The sequence below is a fragment of the Podarcis gaigeae genome, assembly GCF_964106915.1.
Source record: "Podarcis gaigeae genome assembly, chromosome: 10".
Lineage (NCBI taxonomy): Eukaryota > Metazoa > Chordata > Lepidosauria > Squamata > Lacertidae > Podarcis > Podarcis gaigeae.
In genome coordinates, this window is record NC_139686.1 from 1,842,569 (window position 1) to 1,857,339 (window position 14,771).

At 53.6% G+C, this 14,771-nt stretch overlaps 1 protein-coding gene across 3 annotated transcripts in view; it reads left to right on the plus strand.

The window, feature by feature from the left end:
- The window catches only part of GOLGB1 (golgin B1), an 88,290-nt gene that overhangs the window by 22,308 nt on the left and 51,211 nt on the right, over positions 1–14,771 (plus strand). For all 3 annotated transcript variants that reach the window (XM_083699696.1, XM_083699694.1, XM_083699695.1), the window contains exons 14-17: positions 652–5,474; positions 7,537–9,445; positions 12,854–13,011; positions 14,216–14,351. In XM_083699696.1, the coding sequence (XP_083555822.1) occupies positions 652–5,474; positions 7,537–9,445; positions 12,854–13,011; positions 14,216–14,351 (7,026 nt within the window). The remainder of the gene's footprint in view (positions 1–651; positions 5,475–7,536; positions 9,446–12,853; positions 13,012–14,215; positions 14,352–14,771) is intronic.

The window sequence follows — 14,771 nt, forward strand, 5'->3', positions numbered from 1 at the left end:
TCTTGATTGTATGTAAGCCACCGTGGAAGCATTTCAGTCAACGAGCAGGGTACAAATGCTCAAAATAATAATAATAATAATAATAATAATAATAATAATAATAATAATAATAATAATAAATTTATCATTTATACCCCTCCCATCTGGCTGAGTTTCCCCAGCCACTCTGGGCGGCTCCCAATCAGTGTTAAAAACAGTACAGCATTACATATTAAAAACTTCCCTGAACAGGGCTGCCTTAAGATGTCTTCTGAATGTCAGGTCATTCTTTATCTCTTTGACATCTGGTGGGAGGGCGTTCCACAGGGTGGGCGCCACCACCGAGAAGGCCCTCTGCCTGGTTCCCTGTAGCCTCACTTCTCGCAATGTGGGAACCGCCAGAAGGCCCTCGGCGCTGGATCTCAGTGTCCGGGCTGAACGATGGGGGTGGAGACGCTCCTTCAGGTATACAGGACCGATATAATAATAATAATAATAATAATAATAATAATAATAATAATAATAATAATAATAAAAATAGGCCCCCTGTCATCCCCGTGCTACAGTCATGGGGGGAGGTGGCAGAGATGGGAGCTCTGATTCCCTCTGCTGTGCTCATTCCTCAAACTTTGCCTTGCTGGAGAACTAAACTCCCCCCTTTCCTCATTTCAGCCCAGCCCAGAGGCCACGGACAACACCCCCCCTGGGGTCCTGGACTACCTTTCTGCAAAGAAACACAAAGATCTGTCCGCCTTGATGCTGGAGATGCAGGAGGCGCAGGAAGAGATTGCGTTCCTGAAGAGGCAGCTTCAGGACCCTGCAGGAGTTGAGCCTCCGCCGCCAGGGGAGCCACAAGCCAGCGGCGGAGAAGAAGACGGGGTGGTCCTCATCCAGAGTGATTCGAGCAGCAGCTCGCTGGTCACCGTAGAAATTCAGGAGGAGTCCTCTCCCCTTCCGGAGACACTCTTGGGGAAAGACGACCTCTCCACAGAGGACAGAGAAGCAGCTAAGGAGCCTTCTCCAGCAAAGCAAGGACTGGAAAGGTTGCATCTCGAAATTGCCAGGCTGCATGCAAGCCAGCAGGAAGCAGAGGAGCTCCACAAGGGGGTCTTGGAAGAGAGAGAGACAGAAATCAGGCTGCTCCAGCAGCTGGCAGAGGGTTCCTCTGGGGCCGTGGACACTCTCCGTGCCGAGAGGGATCAGCTCCTGTCCCAGCAGAAGGAGCTGGAGGAGCAGGTGAGGCGGCTAGAAGGGGACCTGGCCGACTCGGAGAAGCGGCGGCTCTCCGACCACCAGAGCGGGGCGTCCCAGCTGGCCCTGCTGCAGGAGCAGCTCCAGAGCTTGCAGAACGAGGCCAAGTCCAAGGAGGTGAAAATTGCCGCTCTGCAGAAGGACCTGGACGAGACGCAGCGCCGCCTGGCGGAGCAGGACCTGCAGGGGAGGAGCCTGAGAGGCTGTCTTGAGGAGGGGGAGCAGGAAAGGCAGGCGCTGTCAGGACGGCTGCAGGAGGCCTCCGCCAAGGCCGAGGAGCTCTCCCAGAGCCTCGCGTCGAAGGAGTCGGAGGCCGCCTGGCTGCAGGGGCTCCTCTCGGAGAGCGCTGCCGAGGTGGAGAGGCTGCGGCTGGACGTGGCGGAGCGGGAGCAGCGGATGGCGGAAGTCAGCATGGGCATGTCAAGCCGGATAGTGCAGCTGAACGAGGAGAAGTTCTTGCTGGGGAAGGAGCTGGCGAGCCTGACGGAACAGCTGAGTCTGGTGGCAGAAAGGAAGGAGACGAGAGAGCAGGGCGTGGGGACAGAGGAGGAGGAGAAGGTGCCTGAGCAGCTAGAGGAGAGATCTTCACCCACCAGTGAGGAGGCGGAAGCGTTGCGGAAGGAAAACGAGCTCGTCCGGAAGAAGCTGCAGGCGGCTCTTGTCAGCAGGAAGGAGCTCCTGATGAAGGTCCACAAACTGGAGAAGGCACTGGAAGCGGGGAGCGGGGAGCCTGCAGGACCTGGGCCCAGAGTCCCAGAGGCCCGTAAGGATGGAGAGGAAGAGGCACCCCCCGAGAGCAACGTAAGCGCAGAAGGCAACGGGCACCCTGCAAGGCGAGGCAGGGCCGCTTCTCTGGGCCAGCTGGTTCCGGAAAAGGAGGCCGAGCTGCAGCGCATCTTGGGGGAAAAGGAGTCCGCTCTGCTTGCGCTGCAGGCTGCGGTTGGGGAGCTTCGGCAGAGTGTGCAGGAGAAGGACCTCCTCGTCGGTGCCCTGCGAGCTGAACTTGAGGGCTGCAGCTCAGCCCCTGAGAAACAGGCACCAGCCAGAGAGAGCACGGAGGTCTCCGCCATTCCTCCTGCTCATCCTCCGTCAGACAGCACTGCTGAACCCAGCCTGGAAGGAGAGCCGAGGGGTGCTCTGGAGGAGAGGATCTGTGCTCTGGAGCAGGAGAGGGAGCAGCTGCAGAAGAAGCTCCAGGAAGCCCTGGCCTCCCGCAAAGACACCATCAAGAAGGCCCAGGAGAAGAACCGCCATCACCGCGAGCAGCTCAAGCAGCAGAAGGACGACTACGGTCTCCTGCAGGAGCAGTTTGAGCAGCAGAGCCGAGAGAAGGAGAAGCTGCAGGGTCAGCTCCAGGATCTGAGCCAGGCCCTGGAGAAGGCCTCTCTCCCTCCTGAAGATCCGGCCCCCGGAAGCTCCATAGCGGCTGAAGATTTTGCAGCTGTGGAAGCACTCAAGGCAGACCTTGAGAAGCTCAAGGCTGAGAAAGGGGAGCTGGAAGCCCAGGTCAGGCACCTGGAAGGGGAGCTCAGGAGCAAGTCTGAGGCAGCTCTGCAGCTCCAGGAGCAAGTCGGGCAGTTGGTAGCTGAGTTGGAAACAGTGAAGGAAGCCTGCCGCCAGGCCGAAACCCGTGCAGCAAGCCTTGGGCGAGAGCTGGAGGAGAGCCAGGCCGAGGCTGCCAGGCAAGAGGGCCTGAGGCTTCACCAAGCAGCTTTAGAAGAGCAGAAGCAGCTGGCCAGCAAGGAAGAAATTGAACACCTCAATGCTCAGCTAGTGGACAAAAGCGAGTCTTTGTGTGGCCTGCAGGCGGTGCTGCAGGAGAGAGAGGAGGCCTTCAAGGCCCTGCAAGGACAGCTGGAGGAGGCCCAGAGCAAGGAGCGGTCCCAGCGCCTGGAGGCTGAAGCCCAGCAGAAGTCGGAAGTGGTGGCCGCCGAGGAGCAGTCCAAGAGCCAGCTGCAAAGGAAACTGCAGGCTGCACTCATCTCCAGGAAGGAGGTGCTGAAGGAGAGCAAGGCCCTGAAGGAGGAGCTGGCCGGCACCAAGGCTGCTCTGGAGAAGACGTCGCGCCTCCTCTCGGAGGCAGAGAGCCGAGCTTCCGAGCTGGGGAAGGAGAAGGAGGCCCTTGGGGAGAGGCTGGCGGCCCTCGGAGAGGAGCGGGAGAAGCTCATCACGGAAGTGGACAGAGCCCTGGTGGAGAACCAGAATGTCTCCAGCTCCTGCGAGAGCCTGAAGCTGGCCCTAGAGGGCCTGACCCAGGAGAAGGCCCGGCTGGAGGAGGAGGCGGACGCCTTGCGGCGCTCCCAAGCCCAGGAGCTCTCCGAGTGGCAGCGGAAGCACGCGGAGCTGCAGGCGGAATACGAGACCCTCCTGCAGTCGTACGAGAATGTCAGCGACGAGGCGGAGAGGATGCAGCGGGTGGTGGAGGGCGTCCGGCAGGAGAAGCAGGAGCTCTTCCTCAAGCTGAAGGGAGTGGAGGCGGAGAAGAGGGAGGCGGATGCCCGCCTGCAGGGGGCTGAGCAGGAGATGGAGGGGATGCGGGAGAAGATGCGGAAGTTTGCCAAGTCCAAGCAGCAGAAGATCCTGGAGCTGGAGGAGGAGAACGAGCGGTTGAGGGCGGAGATCCATCCTGCAGACGGTTGCCCAGAAGGGGCAGAAGGGGCAGGCGGCGACCTCCGAGAAGAGCTGGAGAGCTCCAGGCAGGACTGCAAATCCCTTTCCAGCCAGCTGGAGGTTCTCAAGGCTGAGAAGGACGCCCTGAGCCAGCAGATCCAGGACTTGAGGCAGGCGCTGCAAAGCAAAGCACATGTGAAAGAGGAGGAGGTGGTGGCGGCAACGAAAAGTGAGGAAGTCACTTCCAGCTCCTTGGTGGAGCCCCTAGAGGCTCAGGTAGATTCAGGATCACGTTGGCAGCCTCCAGAAGCCACTCCCACACAGGAAGACGAAATCTGCAAAGCCAGCCCTCCTCGTGACGAAACAAATGGGTCCCTGCAGCAATTCACTGAACAAGTTGCAGACCTGGAGGAGAAGAGGCAGGTGGCGGAGAAGGAGCTGAGCAGGGTCCGGAGGGATGTGGAGACCCTGAGCGAGGAGAAGAAAGTGCTGGAGGGACTGTTGGCTGCCAAAGGCCAGGAAGTGGAAGCTCTTCAGGAGAAGGTCCTCGAGATGGAGCAAGCTGGCCAGCAAACGGAGGAGCAGCTTGCCGGAGCCCTGAGGCTGAAGAAGGCCTTGGAGGCCGAGAAGGACGATCTGGAGGAGAGGCTCATGAACCAGCTGGCGGAGCTGAACGGGAGCATCGGAAACTACCAGCAGGACGTGGCGGACTTGCAGAGCAACAACCAGCAGCTCCTGAGCAAGGTGGAGAGCCTTCGAGGGGCCTTGGACCGCTTGGAGGATGAGAAACGGCATCTCTTGCAGGAGAAGGCAGATGCAGAGAGGAAGAAAGAGCACGTGGAGAAGCTGAAAGGTGCCTGGAAGGGCGACAACGGCCGGGCACAGGTGAAGGAGCTCCAGGAGCTGCTGAGGGCGAAGCAGCAGGAGGTGAAGGAGCTGCAGAAAGGCTGCATTAAAAGCCAGGAGAAAAGCAGCAGCTTGGAGAAGACCATCAAGGCCCTGGAGTTTGTCCAGAGTGAGTTCCAGAAGGAGCTGGATGCCGCCAGGAAGAGCTTGGCCAAGGCCGAAGAGGACACCCAGAAGGCCCAAGCAGAGCTGGCCGCCTGCAGAGTCTCGCTGGATGATACTCAGAGCGAGGCGGCCAGAGTCTTGGCCGAGAGCCTGAAGGCCAGAGAGGAGCTCCAAGCGAGCAAAGCAGAGGTCCAAGCGCAGCTGAGGGCGAAGGAGAAGGCCCTCGAGAGGCGGCTGGAGCGGGAGAAGGACAAGCACTCGAAGGAGGCGAGGAACATGGAGGAGAGGCTGCAGGCCCTGCAGAGGGAGCAGGCCCGCTTGGAGGCGGCAGCGCGGGACCTGCGGGAATCCCTGCGCCAGAAGGACCAGGAGGCCAAGCAGCTGCAAGGCAGCCTGAACCACACCTTGGCCCAGCTGGCTGCCTTCACCCGGAGCATGTCCTCCCTGCAGGACGACAGGGACCGCGTGATCGACGAGTCCAGGCAGTGGGAGAAGAAGTTCAGCGAGGCCATCGAGAAGAAGGAGCAGGAGGTGCGCGCCCGGGAGCAGGCCTGTGCCACCTTGGAAGAGCAGGCGAAGCAGATGGCAGCCCAGGTGGAGGACCTGCAGAGCCGCATCGCCAGGTAAAGAAGGGTGGCGCTGGGAGGAAGGGGGTGGCTGCCCCCTTCCCCAAAGACCCTGAGTGTACAGGGAAGGGTTGTGGTCCAGTGATTAGAGCTGTTCTTGGACTACAGCTCCCATCGTCCATAGCTAGCAGCACCACTGGTCAGAGATGATGGGAGTTGTAGTCCAACCACAGCTGTTACATTCATTCCCCCCATGTTGGCTTTATTCTAGTGTAAGAATATTTATTAAGATTTTACAAAGTCATAAATACAAAAATACATAAAAAAGCAAAAAGAAAAAAAAGTAAAAATACAAAATACAGAAAACGAAAAAATAGAAAAAAGAAGTTAAAAACAAATCCATTTTTTATAACTTTGAACTCATTAGCTTGTTTCCTTGACCTCCTCACACCTCCCCTTTTTGTGTTCCCAGTTTATATAATCCATTCAGCAAATCCTTACCCTCTTTCATTTATCTTAACTCTTTATCTTAACATATTATAACTCTATATTTTCATCCATTATCAATTCATTTTTGCATATTCTTATTAACTTTGTTGCTAATACCACTTATTTTCAATCCAACATCATTTTAACATTCATTAATTTTACAGTGTTTTTGCAGATAGTCTTTAAATTTCTTCCAATCTTCTTCCACCAACTCTTCTCCCAGGTCTTGGATTCTGCCAGTCATTTCCGCCAACATGTTGGCTTTATTCTAGGTCAGGGGTAGGCAACCTAAGGCCCGGGGGCCGGATGCGGCCTAATCGCATTCTCAATCCGGCCCGCGGACGGTCCGGGAATCAGCGTGCTTTTACATGAGCGGAATGTGTCCTTTTATTTAAAATGCATCTCTGGGTTATTTCTGGGGAATAGGAATTCGTTCATTTCCTCCCAAAATGTAATCCGGCCCCCCACAAGGTCTGAGGGACAGTGGACCGGCCCCCTGCTGCAAAAGGTTGCTGACCCCTGCTCTAGTTTCATCCGGAGTTCATAGAACAATAGCTGTAGAATTGGAAAGGACCCACAAGGGTAATCTAATTCCCTGCAACGCAGGAATATCAACTGAAGAATCCCTGACAGAAGGCCGTCCAACCTCTTTTTGAAAACCTCCAGGGAAGGAGAGCCCACCACTTTTTGAGGGGGGGGGGGAATGTTTAGCTGGAATCTCCTTTCTTGTCACCTGAATCCATGGGTTCAGGTTCTACCTTCCGGGGCAGCAGGAAACAAGCTTCTCACGCTTCCATTGACAGCCCCTCTGTGTCTTCTCCAGCCTAAACACCCCCAACTCCCTCAACCGTTCCTCATAAGGCTCAGTTTCCAGACCCTTCCATCTTCTGCACACCTTCCAGCTTGGCCCCATGGGATTCGTTGGCTAGATTACTTTATGAATCTTCTGTTAGCCGTGGGATCCTGTCTGCTTTTGATGGGGAGTGAGGACAAAACAACAACAAACCTCTGGTTACGTGAAACATATTCAACAAACACGTAAGATGTAACCAGCTGTATGTTTGAAAAAATGATATATACTATTTATTGTATTGAATTGTACATTTCAACAGAAGTAGCTCATAAAGGTCAACGAAAAACATAGAAGACCCAGTGGATCAGTTCATTCTCTAATCAGTTATGCATATGTGAAAGTGTCTATTCCACCTGTCTGTTCATGGAGTCCCAACAATCCACAGGAAAGGTTGTTGCAGTTCCACAGAATCCTTTCACAGAGTCTAAGACAAGGATTTTCGGAATATTAGTCTTGTTTTGCCATCTTGGGCTTCATCAGTAGTACAAACTCTAGGTAATGCAAATAAATACAATATTGCAATCTCACACATTTTTACAGCAAAAATAATATAAAAATTGTCAGCAACCGTACATACCATATATGATATCACAGGACAGTGGATCTTATAGCATAGTAGCAGCTGCTGTTGTTGAAATCTACAATACAATGAATAGTATATATCATTTTTTCAAATGTACAGCTAGTTACGTCTTGTGTGTTTATTGATTAGGAAGTGAGGACAGGCAGAGGACTTTCCTGCTTTGTGTCTGATCCTGCCCTTCTCTGCTTTCGCAGCCTGGAACACAGCAAATCGGCACAGGACTCCACAGCCCAGAAGGAGCACCAGCGTCTCCTGGAGGAAGCCGAGTCGCTCCAGGAGGAGAAAAGGGGGCTGGTGATGCAGCTGGAGGAAGCCCAGCGGCTGCTCCGAGACTCCCAGGACAAGATCCAGAAACAGGAAGCGCAGCTCCAGAGCCAGAGCGAGAAGCTGGCCGGCCTGCAGGACTCCTTCACGAAGTGCCTGGAGGAGGTGGACAGGCTGGCGGCCACAGCGAAAAGCCAAGAGGCCGACCTGCGAGAGAGCCGGCTGAGTCGGGAGCAGCTGGAGGCCGACCTGCGGGCATCCAAGGACCTGACGGACAGGCTCCATGTGGAGATGAGCGTCACGGACCAGAAGATCATCAGCCTGGTGGCCGCCAAGGAAGAGGCCGTTTCCTCTGCCATGTCAGAGCTGCAGCGGCAGCACCAGGAGGAGCTGAAGGAGCTGGAGGCCAGGATCAGCCAGGCGGGAGAGGAGAGGGCAGCCTCGGAGGCCGAGAAGGTAAAAGCCCTGGAGAAGGTGGAGCAGCTGGGCAGGAAGCTCCAGAGCACCCAGGAGGAGAGCAAGCGCCACAAGGCCCAGCTGGACTCCTTCACCAAGTCCATGTCCTCCCTGCAGGATGACCGGGAGCGGGTCCTGGCCGACTACCGCCAGCTGGAGCAGCGGCACCTGGCGGCCATCCTGGAGAAGGACCAGCTGATCCAAGAGGCGGCGGCCGAGAACAACCGTCTGAAGGGGGAGCTGCGGAGCCTCCACAGCCGCGTGGACGACCTGCACGCCGAGAACGCCAAGCTGGACGCCGAGCTGGTGCGCTACCGCCAAGACCTGAACCAGCTGCTCTCCATCAAGGACAGCCAGCAGAAGCAGCTGCTGAAGACCCAGCTGGAGCGCATCCGGGCGCTGGAGGAACAGCTGCGGGAGTCTGAGCGCGCGGCGGAGGCCCTGCGGCTGGAGAAGCGCAGCCTGGGGGAGCAGGCAGAGTTGCTTGCGGCCTCCCTCTCCCGGGCGCAGAGCGAGGTGGCGGCCCTGCGCGAGGATGGGCCCCTGCTGGAGCTGCAGGCGCAGCTGCTGGGCAAGGGGGAGGAAGCGGAGGAGCTGAGCGGGCAGCTCTCGCTCGCCCGGAGGCAGGCGGCGGAGCTGGAGGAGGAGCTGGCCCTGCTCCGGCAGAGCACCAGCCGCAAGATGCAGGAGGCGGAAGCCCAGATGAAGGCGGAGCTCAAGAGCTTGCACCACAACGCCGGGCTGATGCGGAACGAGACGGAGACGGCGGAGGAGCGGGTGGCCGAGCTGGCCAAAGACCTCCTCGAAATGGAGCAGAGCCTCTTGGCTGTCACAGAGGAGAACCAGGACCTGAAGGCCCAAGTCCAGTCCTTTGGGAAAGCCATGAGCTCGCTCCAGGACAGCTGGGACGAGTGCAACGAAGAGCTCCGCACCGTGGAGAAGAAGTATTCGGCAGACTTGGAAGAACAGCGGTTGCTGGTTCAGAGCCTCCAGGAGGAGAAGGCTCGGTTCCAGGAGGAGCAGAAGAGCCTCGCGGAGCAGCGAGACACCTTGGCCTCCGAACTGGCGGCCCTCCAGAAGTTGACGGAAGAGAAGGGTCTCCTGGCACGGCTGGAGAAGCTCGGCCACCAGCTCAAGGTCAAAGACGCCGAGGTGGTTCGCCTGGCCTCCGAGCTGGAGGGGGCCTCTGGCCAGGTCAAGTCCTTTTCCAAGGCCATGGCCAGCCTGCAGGGCGAGCGAGACCGACTGCTGGGCGAGCTGGAGAAGGCCCGCAAAGTGGAGGAGGCCAAGCTGCAGTCGGCGACCGGCAGTTCCGGCAGCCTCGCCGAAGTGCCCAGCCTCAAGAAGGCCTTGTCTGCTCTGCAGGATGACCGGGACAGGCTGGTGAGTCCCTGGTTTTTGCCGCATGCTGCTCATTTCACCTTTCTCAAGGGTCTTCCTTTAAGCTGAGGATTCTCAGCACATCCTGCTGTCTAGAGTAGAGGGAAAGGTACCCCTGACCATAAGGTCCAGTTGTGGCCGACTCTGGGGTTGCAGCGCTCATCTCGCTCTATAGGCCAAGGGAGCTGACGTTTGTCCACAGACAGTTTTTCTGGGTCATGTGGCCAGCATGATTAAGCCGCTTCTCCCGAACCAGAGCAGCACACAGAAACGCAGTTTACCTTCCCGCCGGAGCGGTACCTATTTATCTACTTGCACTTTGACATGCTTTTGAACTGCTAGGTTGGCAGGAGCAGTGACCGAGCAACGGGAGCTCACCCCGTTGCGGGGATTTGAACCACTGACCTTCTGATCAGCAGGCCCTAGACTCTGTGGTTTAGCCCACAGCGCCACCCACATCCTGCTGTCTAGAGTAGTGGATCCTAAAGTTTTTTGTTCCTCTTCTCCCTTGGTTTCGTAAACCCATCCCTGGTGCCACCACCCACTGTACCCTATAAAATGCCTTATTCCGAATAGTGGTTTGCACCCCCCACTAAGCAAAACAACACAATAGAATTCAGAACAGTAACAGATAATTGCACATTTATTAAGAATCCAATCTAGAGTCATAGAAAAAGTAAGTTAATAGGCATGAGTGTGACATTCACGCACACAAAATAAATATGTCCTCTGATCTAATCCTGAAGTTCTGGTTCTACGGGAATTTAATTCTGCCTCCCTGTTGTCTCGCCTATTCTCTAATAATACACATGCATGCCTTGCAGAGGGTGCAGACAGACTTGCCTCTGGGGGAGAAAATTCCCTTTAGGGGTTCAGTACAGAGGCTCAAAGCAGATTCCCAGTTAGTCAGCCTTTTTTCCAATAATTCATAACTGGACAGTGTCCAAAAGAGTCTGTAAGAGCATATCCATGAACACACGCCCTGTATGGGGAAAAATGTTTTGTCTTGGAGGTATATTCTCCAGCCTGCCACCTTCTGCAAGCTCAGCACCTCTTCCACCACAGTCCTTAGAAACCCTTCCCCAACCCATGTTGTTGGCTGTATGTGCAGAGCCCTCCTTGCGCCTGATCTGGAGTGGTTCTGCACCCTAAACTGGTTCTCCCTCTTACGTATCTGGCACTGGGATTTGGCAGAATTCCTACTCCACCTCTCAGGTTTCTTTTCACAGAAAAGTATATTATTGAGTGATTATTGGTAAATACAGTTTTTGTGTGTGCTGCTTAGGGTTTGTAATTATTATTATTTATTGAATTTATATACTGCCCTATACCCGCAGGTCTTGGGGCTGTTTACAGAATAAAATCAAACTATAAAACCACAAAATCCATAATCAAAATAAAAACAACAACAACACAATACCCCCCCAAAGCCCCCACATTTAAAAAGGGCATAGAATGATTAAACGGTTTCTACATAGAGAAATAGAGATTCTTCGTAGCCTAACACTTATTTTATTTTTTTAGTCAGACTCTGGGAGAACAATCAAAGGCAACTGGGAGAAATGTATACAAAGCTTTTGTAGGGGGGGAAATTGTAATGAGATCCACAGAGTCTCATATTCTGGGTTAATTTGGCTTGAAGTTCTGTGCCTGAAACCAAGAGATGCGCAGGTGTGGGGAACTTCTGGCTCTCCAGATGTTGATGAACTACAACTCCCATCAGCCCCGGCAAGCGTGGCCTGAGGCCAGGGATAATGGGAGTTGTAGTTCAGCAACCTCTGGAAGGCTGAGGGTTCCCCGTACTTGAGGTGGTGAGTTACAGATAGGTAGCCGTGTTGGTCTGCCATAGTCAAAACAAAAAAAATTCCTTCCAGTAGCACCTTAAAGACCAACTAAGTCAGTTCTTGGTATGAGCTTTCGTGTGCATGCACACTTCTGTAGACTGGAAAGAGAAGCTGCTGAATTACAACTTATCACCAAACTTAAAACCATTGAGAAACCTGGTCTGAACAAAGACCTTGGATTCTTATCTCATTATACATGACAAAGCCATTTTTCACCTTTTCACCCCTCCCTTCTTCCTGTAAGACCTATTGCAGTCGTTAAGAGTCGTCAACAGGCTCATCACAGCTATCTGCCAATCACCCATTCCCACCACCCTTCTGAGTAATACCCCTCCCCACCTTCTCACTATATAGAAGGGTCTGGAAACTTCTGTTTCAGTGTATCTGAAGAAGTGTCCATGCACACGAAAGCTCATACCAAGAACTGACTTACTTGGTCTTTAAGGTGCTACTGGAAGGAATTTTTTTTGTTTTGAGGTGGTGAGTTTTCCCCAAGGGCGTCACATGGGGATGGTCTGCAGACATCGACTCTTGGAGCCTTCCGAGTGGTGGGCTTCACCCGGCTCTTCTCTTTCCTTCTCTCATACACCTTATTTCAATGAACTGACTTTTGTGCAACTTCGGAAAGCTTTTACAGAGCTACGATTAAATATGATAAACTCTGCTTATAGAGATGGGAGACACAGAGGCAGACCAACAAACGAACGTGTTTGCTTTAGGGGATGTCCTGAAGCAGAGGACCTTATGCATTATATATTTCGCTGCCCCTTATATAATGAAGCAAGAGGACGATTTTTAGCACCTATAAGGACAAGGTCCCCTGGCCAGAACCCCTCTGACATGATTTTATATCTCCTCGCAGACATAGATAAGCATGTGACCTGGCCTGTAGCACTCTTTGCAACCGCCGCTAGGAAAATTAGAGCAAATTATATAGCCAAGATAGCCACCAACTGTAAAGGAGATGAATTTATTTGACCTTATCTGCATCAAGCTATATTCTATCCTTATCACCAAACTCTGAATATAATTGCACATTGTATTAAGTAACATTATTTTTAATATATTAGTGGCCATGTGGTGATTTTAGCCTTTAAATTTTATTGTTTAATGTCTTAACCTGTATATTAAGATACTTTTATAGCTCTGTTTAGAGTAGGTAATGTCTTGATAATATAAATGTTTTAAGTTTTTTGTATTAATCCAGCATACAGTGCTACCTCTGGATGCGAACAGGATCCGTTCCGGAGGCCTGTTCGCATCCTGAAGCGAACATAAGATGCGACTGCACATCAGCGCATGCACGGGTTGCGTTTTGCTGCTTCCGCACATGCACGTGACGTCATTTTGAGCATCTGCGCATGTGCAAGCGGCAAAACCCGGAAGTAACGTACTCCGTTACTTCCGGGTCGCCGCGGAGCGCAGCCTGAAAATATTTAAGCTGAAGCGTATTCATCCCAAGGTATGACTGTATATTCTTTTAATTGCTGAATGATTCTGTGTACGTTGTAGCAGCCTTTGGCTGCACTAAAACTGACGGACTGACTTTCCTTCTCTCCTGCCCAAGCTGGTGGAGCTGAAGAACCTCCAGCAGCAGTACCTGCAGGTTGGGGTGGACACAGCAGAGATCGCGCGCCTGAAGGCCCAGGTGGAAGAGCAGAAGCAAGAGGTGGAGCGTCTGAGGCAGGATGGGGCCTCTTGGCAGATGGAGCTCCACCAGCTCAGGTGAGTCCCACCCTGAGACAGAGGCAGGGGGGAAGCTTAACGCTGGAAGTTTCAGCACAGAGCAAAGAAACGCCTCCTCTAAGCAGTGCATACTTAAACTATGGAACTCCCTGCCACTGGAGGCAGGGATGGCCACCAACCTGGTGTTGGGATGCGTCCGGAGAGACGGGGGCATTTGGCAGGTCCCCCAGCTGGCTCCAGCCACTGGCCGGCAGCCGGGAGACCTCCGGAACAGCATCAATCAGCGACTCGAGCCTCCAATACATTCAGAAGCTGAGCACACTCATCAGCAGAGTGAATAAATCTTCACAACGGAAGTGGCGGACAGAGACTTGTGTAAGCATTATTTACAGGCGTTTATTCAGCATAGTCCAGGAACAAAGGAAAACATGTCTGCTTCCCTTTGTGTCCAACAAAAGAGCAATATAGCAAAAGCAATATACAACGGAAATTCCCAGCAGACTGTGCTGGAAGTAAACAGGCATGTGACACACAACAGTCATGCCTGTTCCTTTTAAGGTGGAATGGAACTATATTCCAACATCCTCCCCCTTTCCGTGTAACCTGTAGTCCCTGTGGTTCAACCCAATTGCAACCTCTGTACATAAACCTTAAGTTGTTTTCTGTTAACAACCGCAGACAACAGATCTCATTTCCTGGCATGTAGAACACCTGAAGGAGTCCTTTCTGAATACACTCTCTTGCACGATGTAACGAGGTATAAAGCTTGGGTGCTGCCACGGTAAATGCCAATTTCTTACAAAAGCAGAATGGGTATGATGTGGCCCTTTTCCTTTTTATTTGTTCTGACCTTTGTCAAAATTGCACCCCGTGCTTCTCTCAGGTTGGTGCAGCAGGGGTTGCCATTATCCTCACAGCTGCCTTTGACTCGCGATCAAGCAGCGAGTTTCGCGGCTGGCCAAGGATTTGAACTCGGGCCTCTTCAGATCCAACCCCAGCCTTCCACACCGGCTGCTGCGCACATTCATTTCTCTAGCAAATCTCCTCTGTCTGGAGCCTGGCCTTGGGGCACCCTCCTTGACAGTTCCCCTGAGCTCTCTTGACTTTGGTGCAACAACCGCTGTGCCCAAACTCATCACGGCCTCACCAGGAAGCACCATGTGAGCTTTGGTGGGCAGGTCGCCCTTTTCCCCCACCCCACCATGTGCCGCCTCTGCAGTTCCTCTCTTGTGATGTCTTGCAGGGAGGAGAAAGCATCTTGGAAGCTGGAGGCCCCATCGGCCACGGGGCAGGAGCAGAGTTCCTTGCAGAGAGCAGTGCAGGAGGGAGAGAGACCTGGTGCACGAACCGTGGTGGAAGAGGAGCAGCGCCAGAGACAGGTGAGGCCAGGGGTGGGACTGGGCAGCCCTTAGCCTGACGTTGCAATGGGGCCCTTTGCCCAAGCCTTTTCCAAAACGGAGGTAACAAGAACATCAGGAAAATCTTTCTTGAGAGTTGCTTGACAGACTCTGTGATGGCATGTGTATGCTCTTTGCAATAAGCATCCTCTGCTCACTCAGAGAGATATCTACAGTTCTTTATTTTACATATGTACAAGCAGCACATTACAATCATGTGTCCGAATTGTCCGGTTCAGATTCAGGGAGTGGTCTTCTCCGGCTTCTCCTCCAACAGAAAAGGCGGGGAAGTTTCATGGGACGTCTCTGATCCCTGTGTTTTTACCCTCTCCTGTCCTGTGCAGACGGCACAGGCACGGGCTCACCGTCTGTTCCTGAACTTCCTGTGCAGTGCTGGGGCTC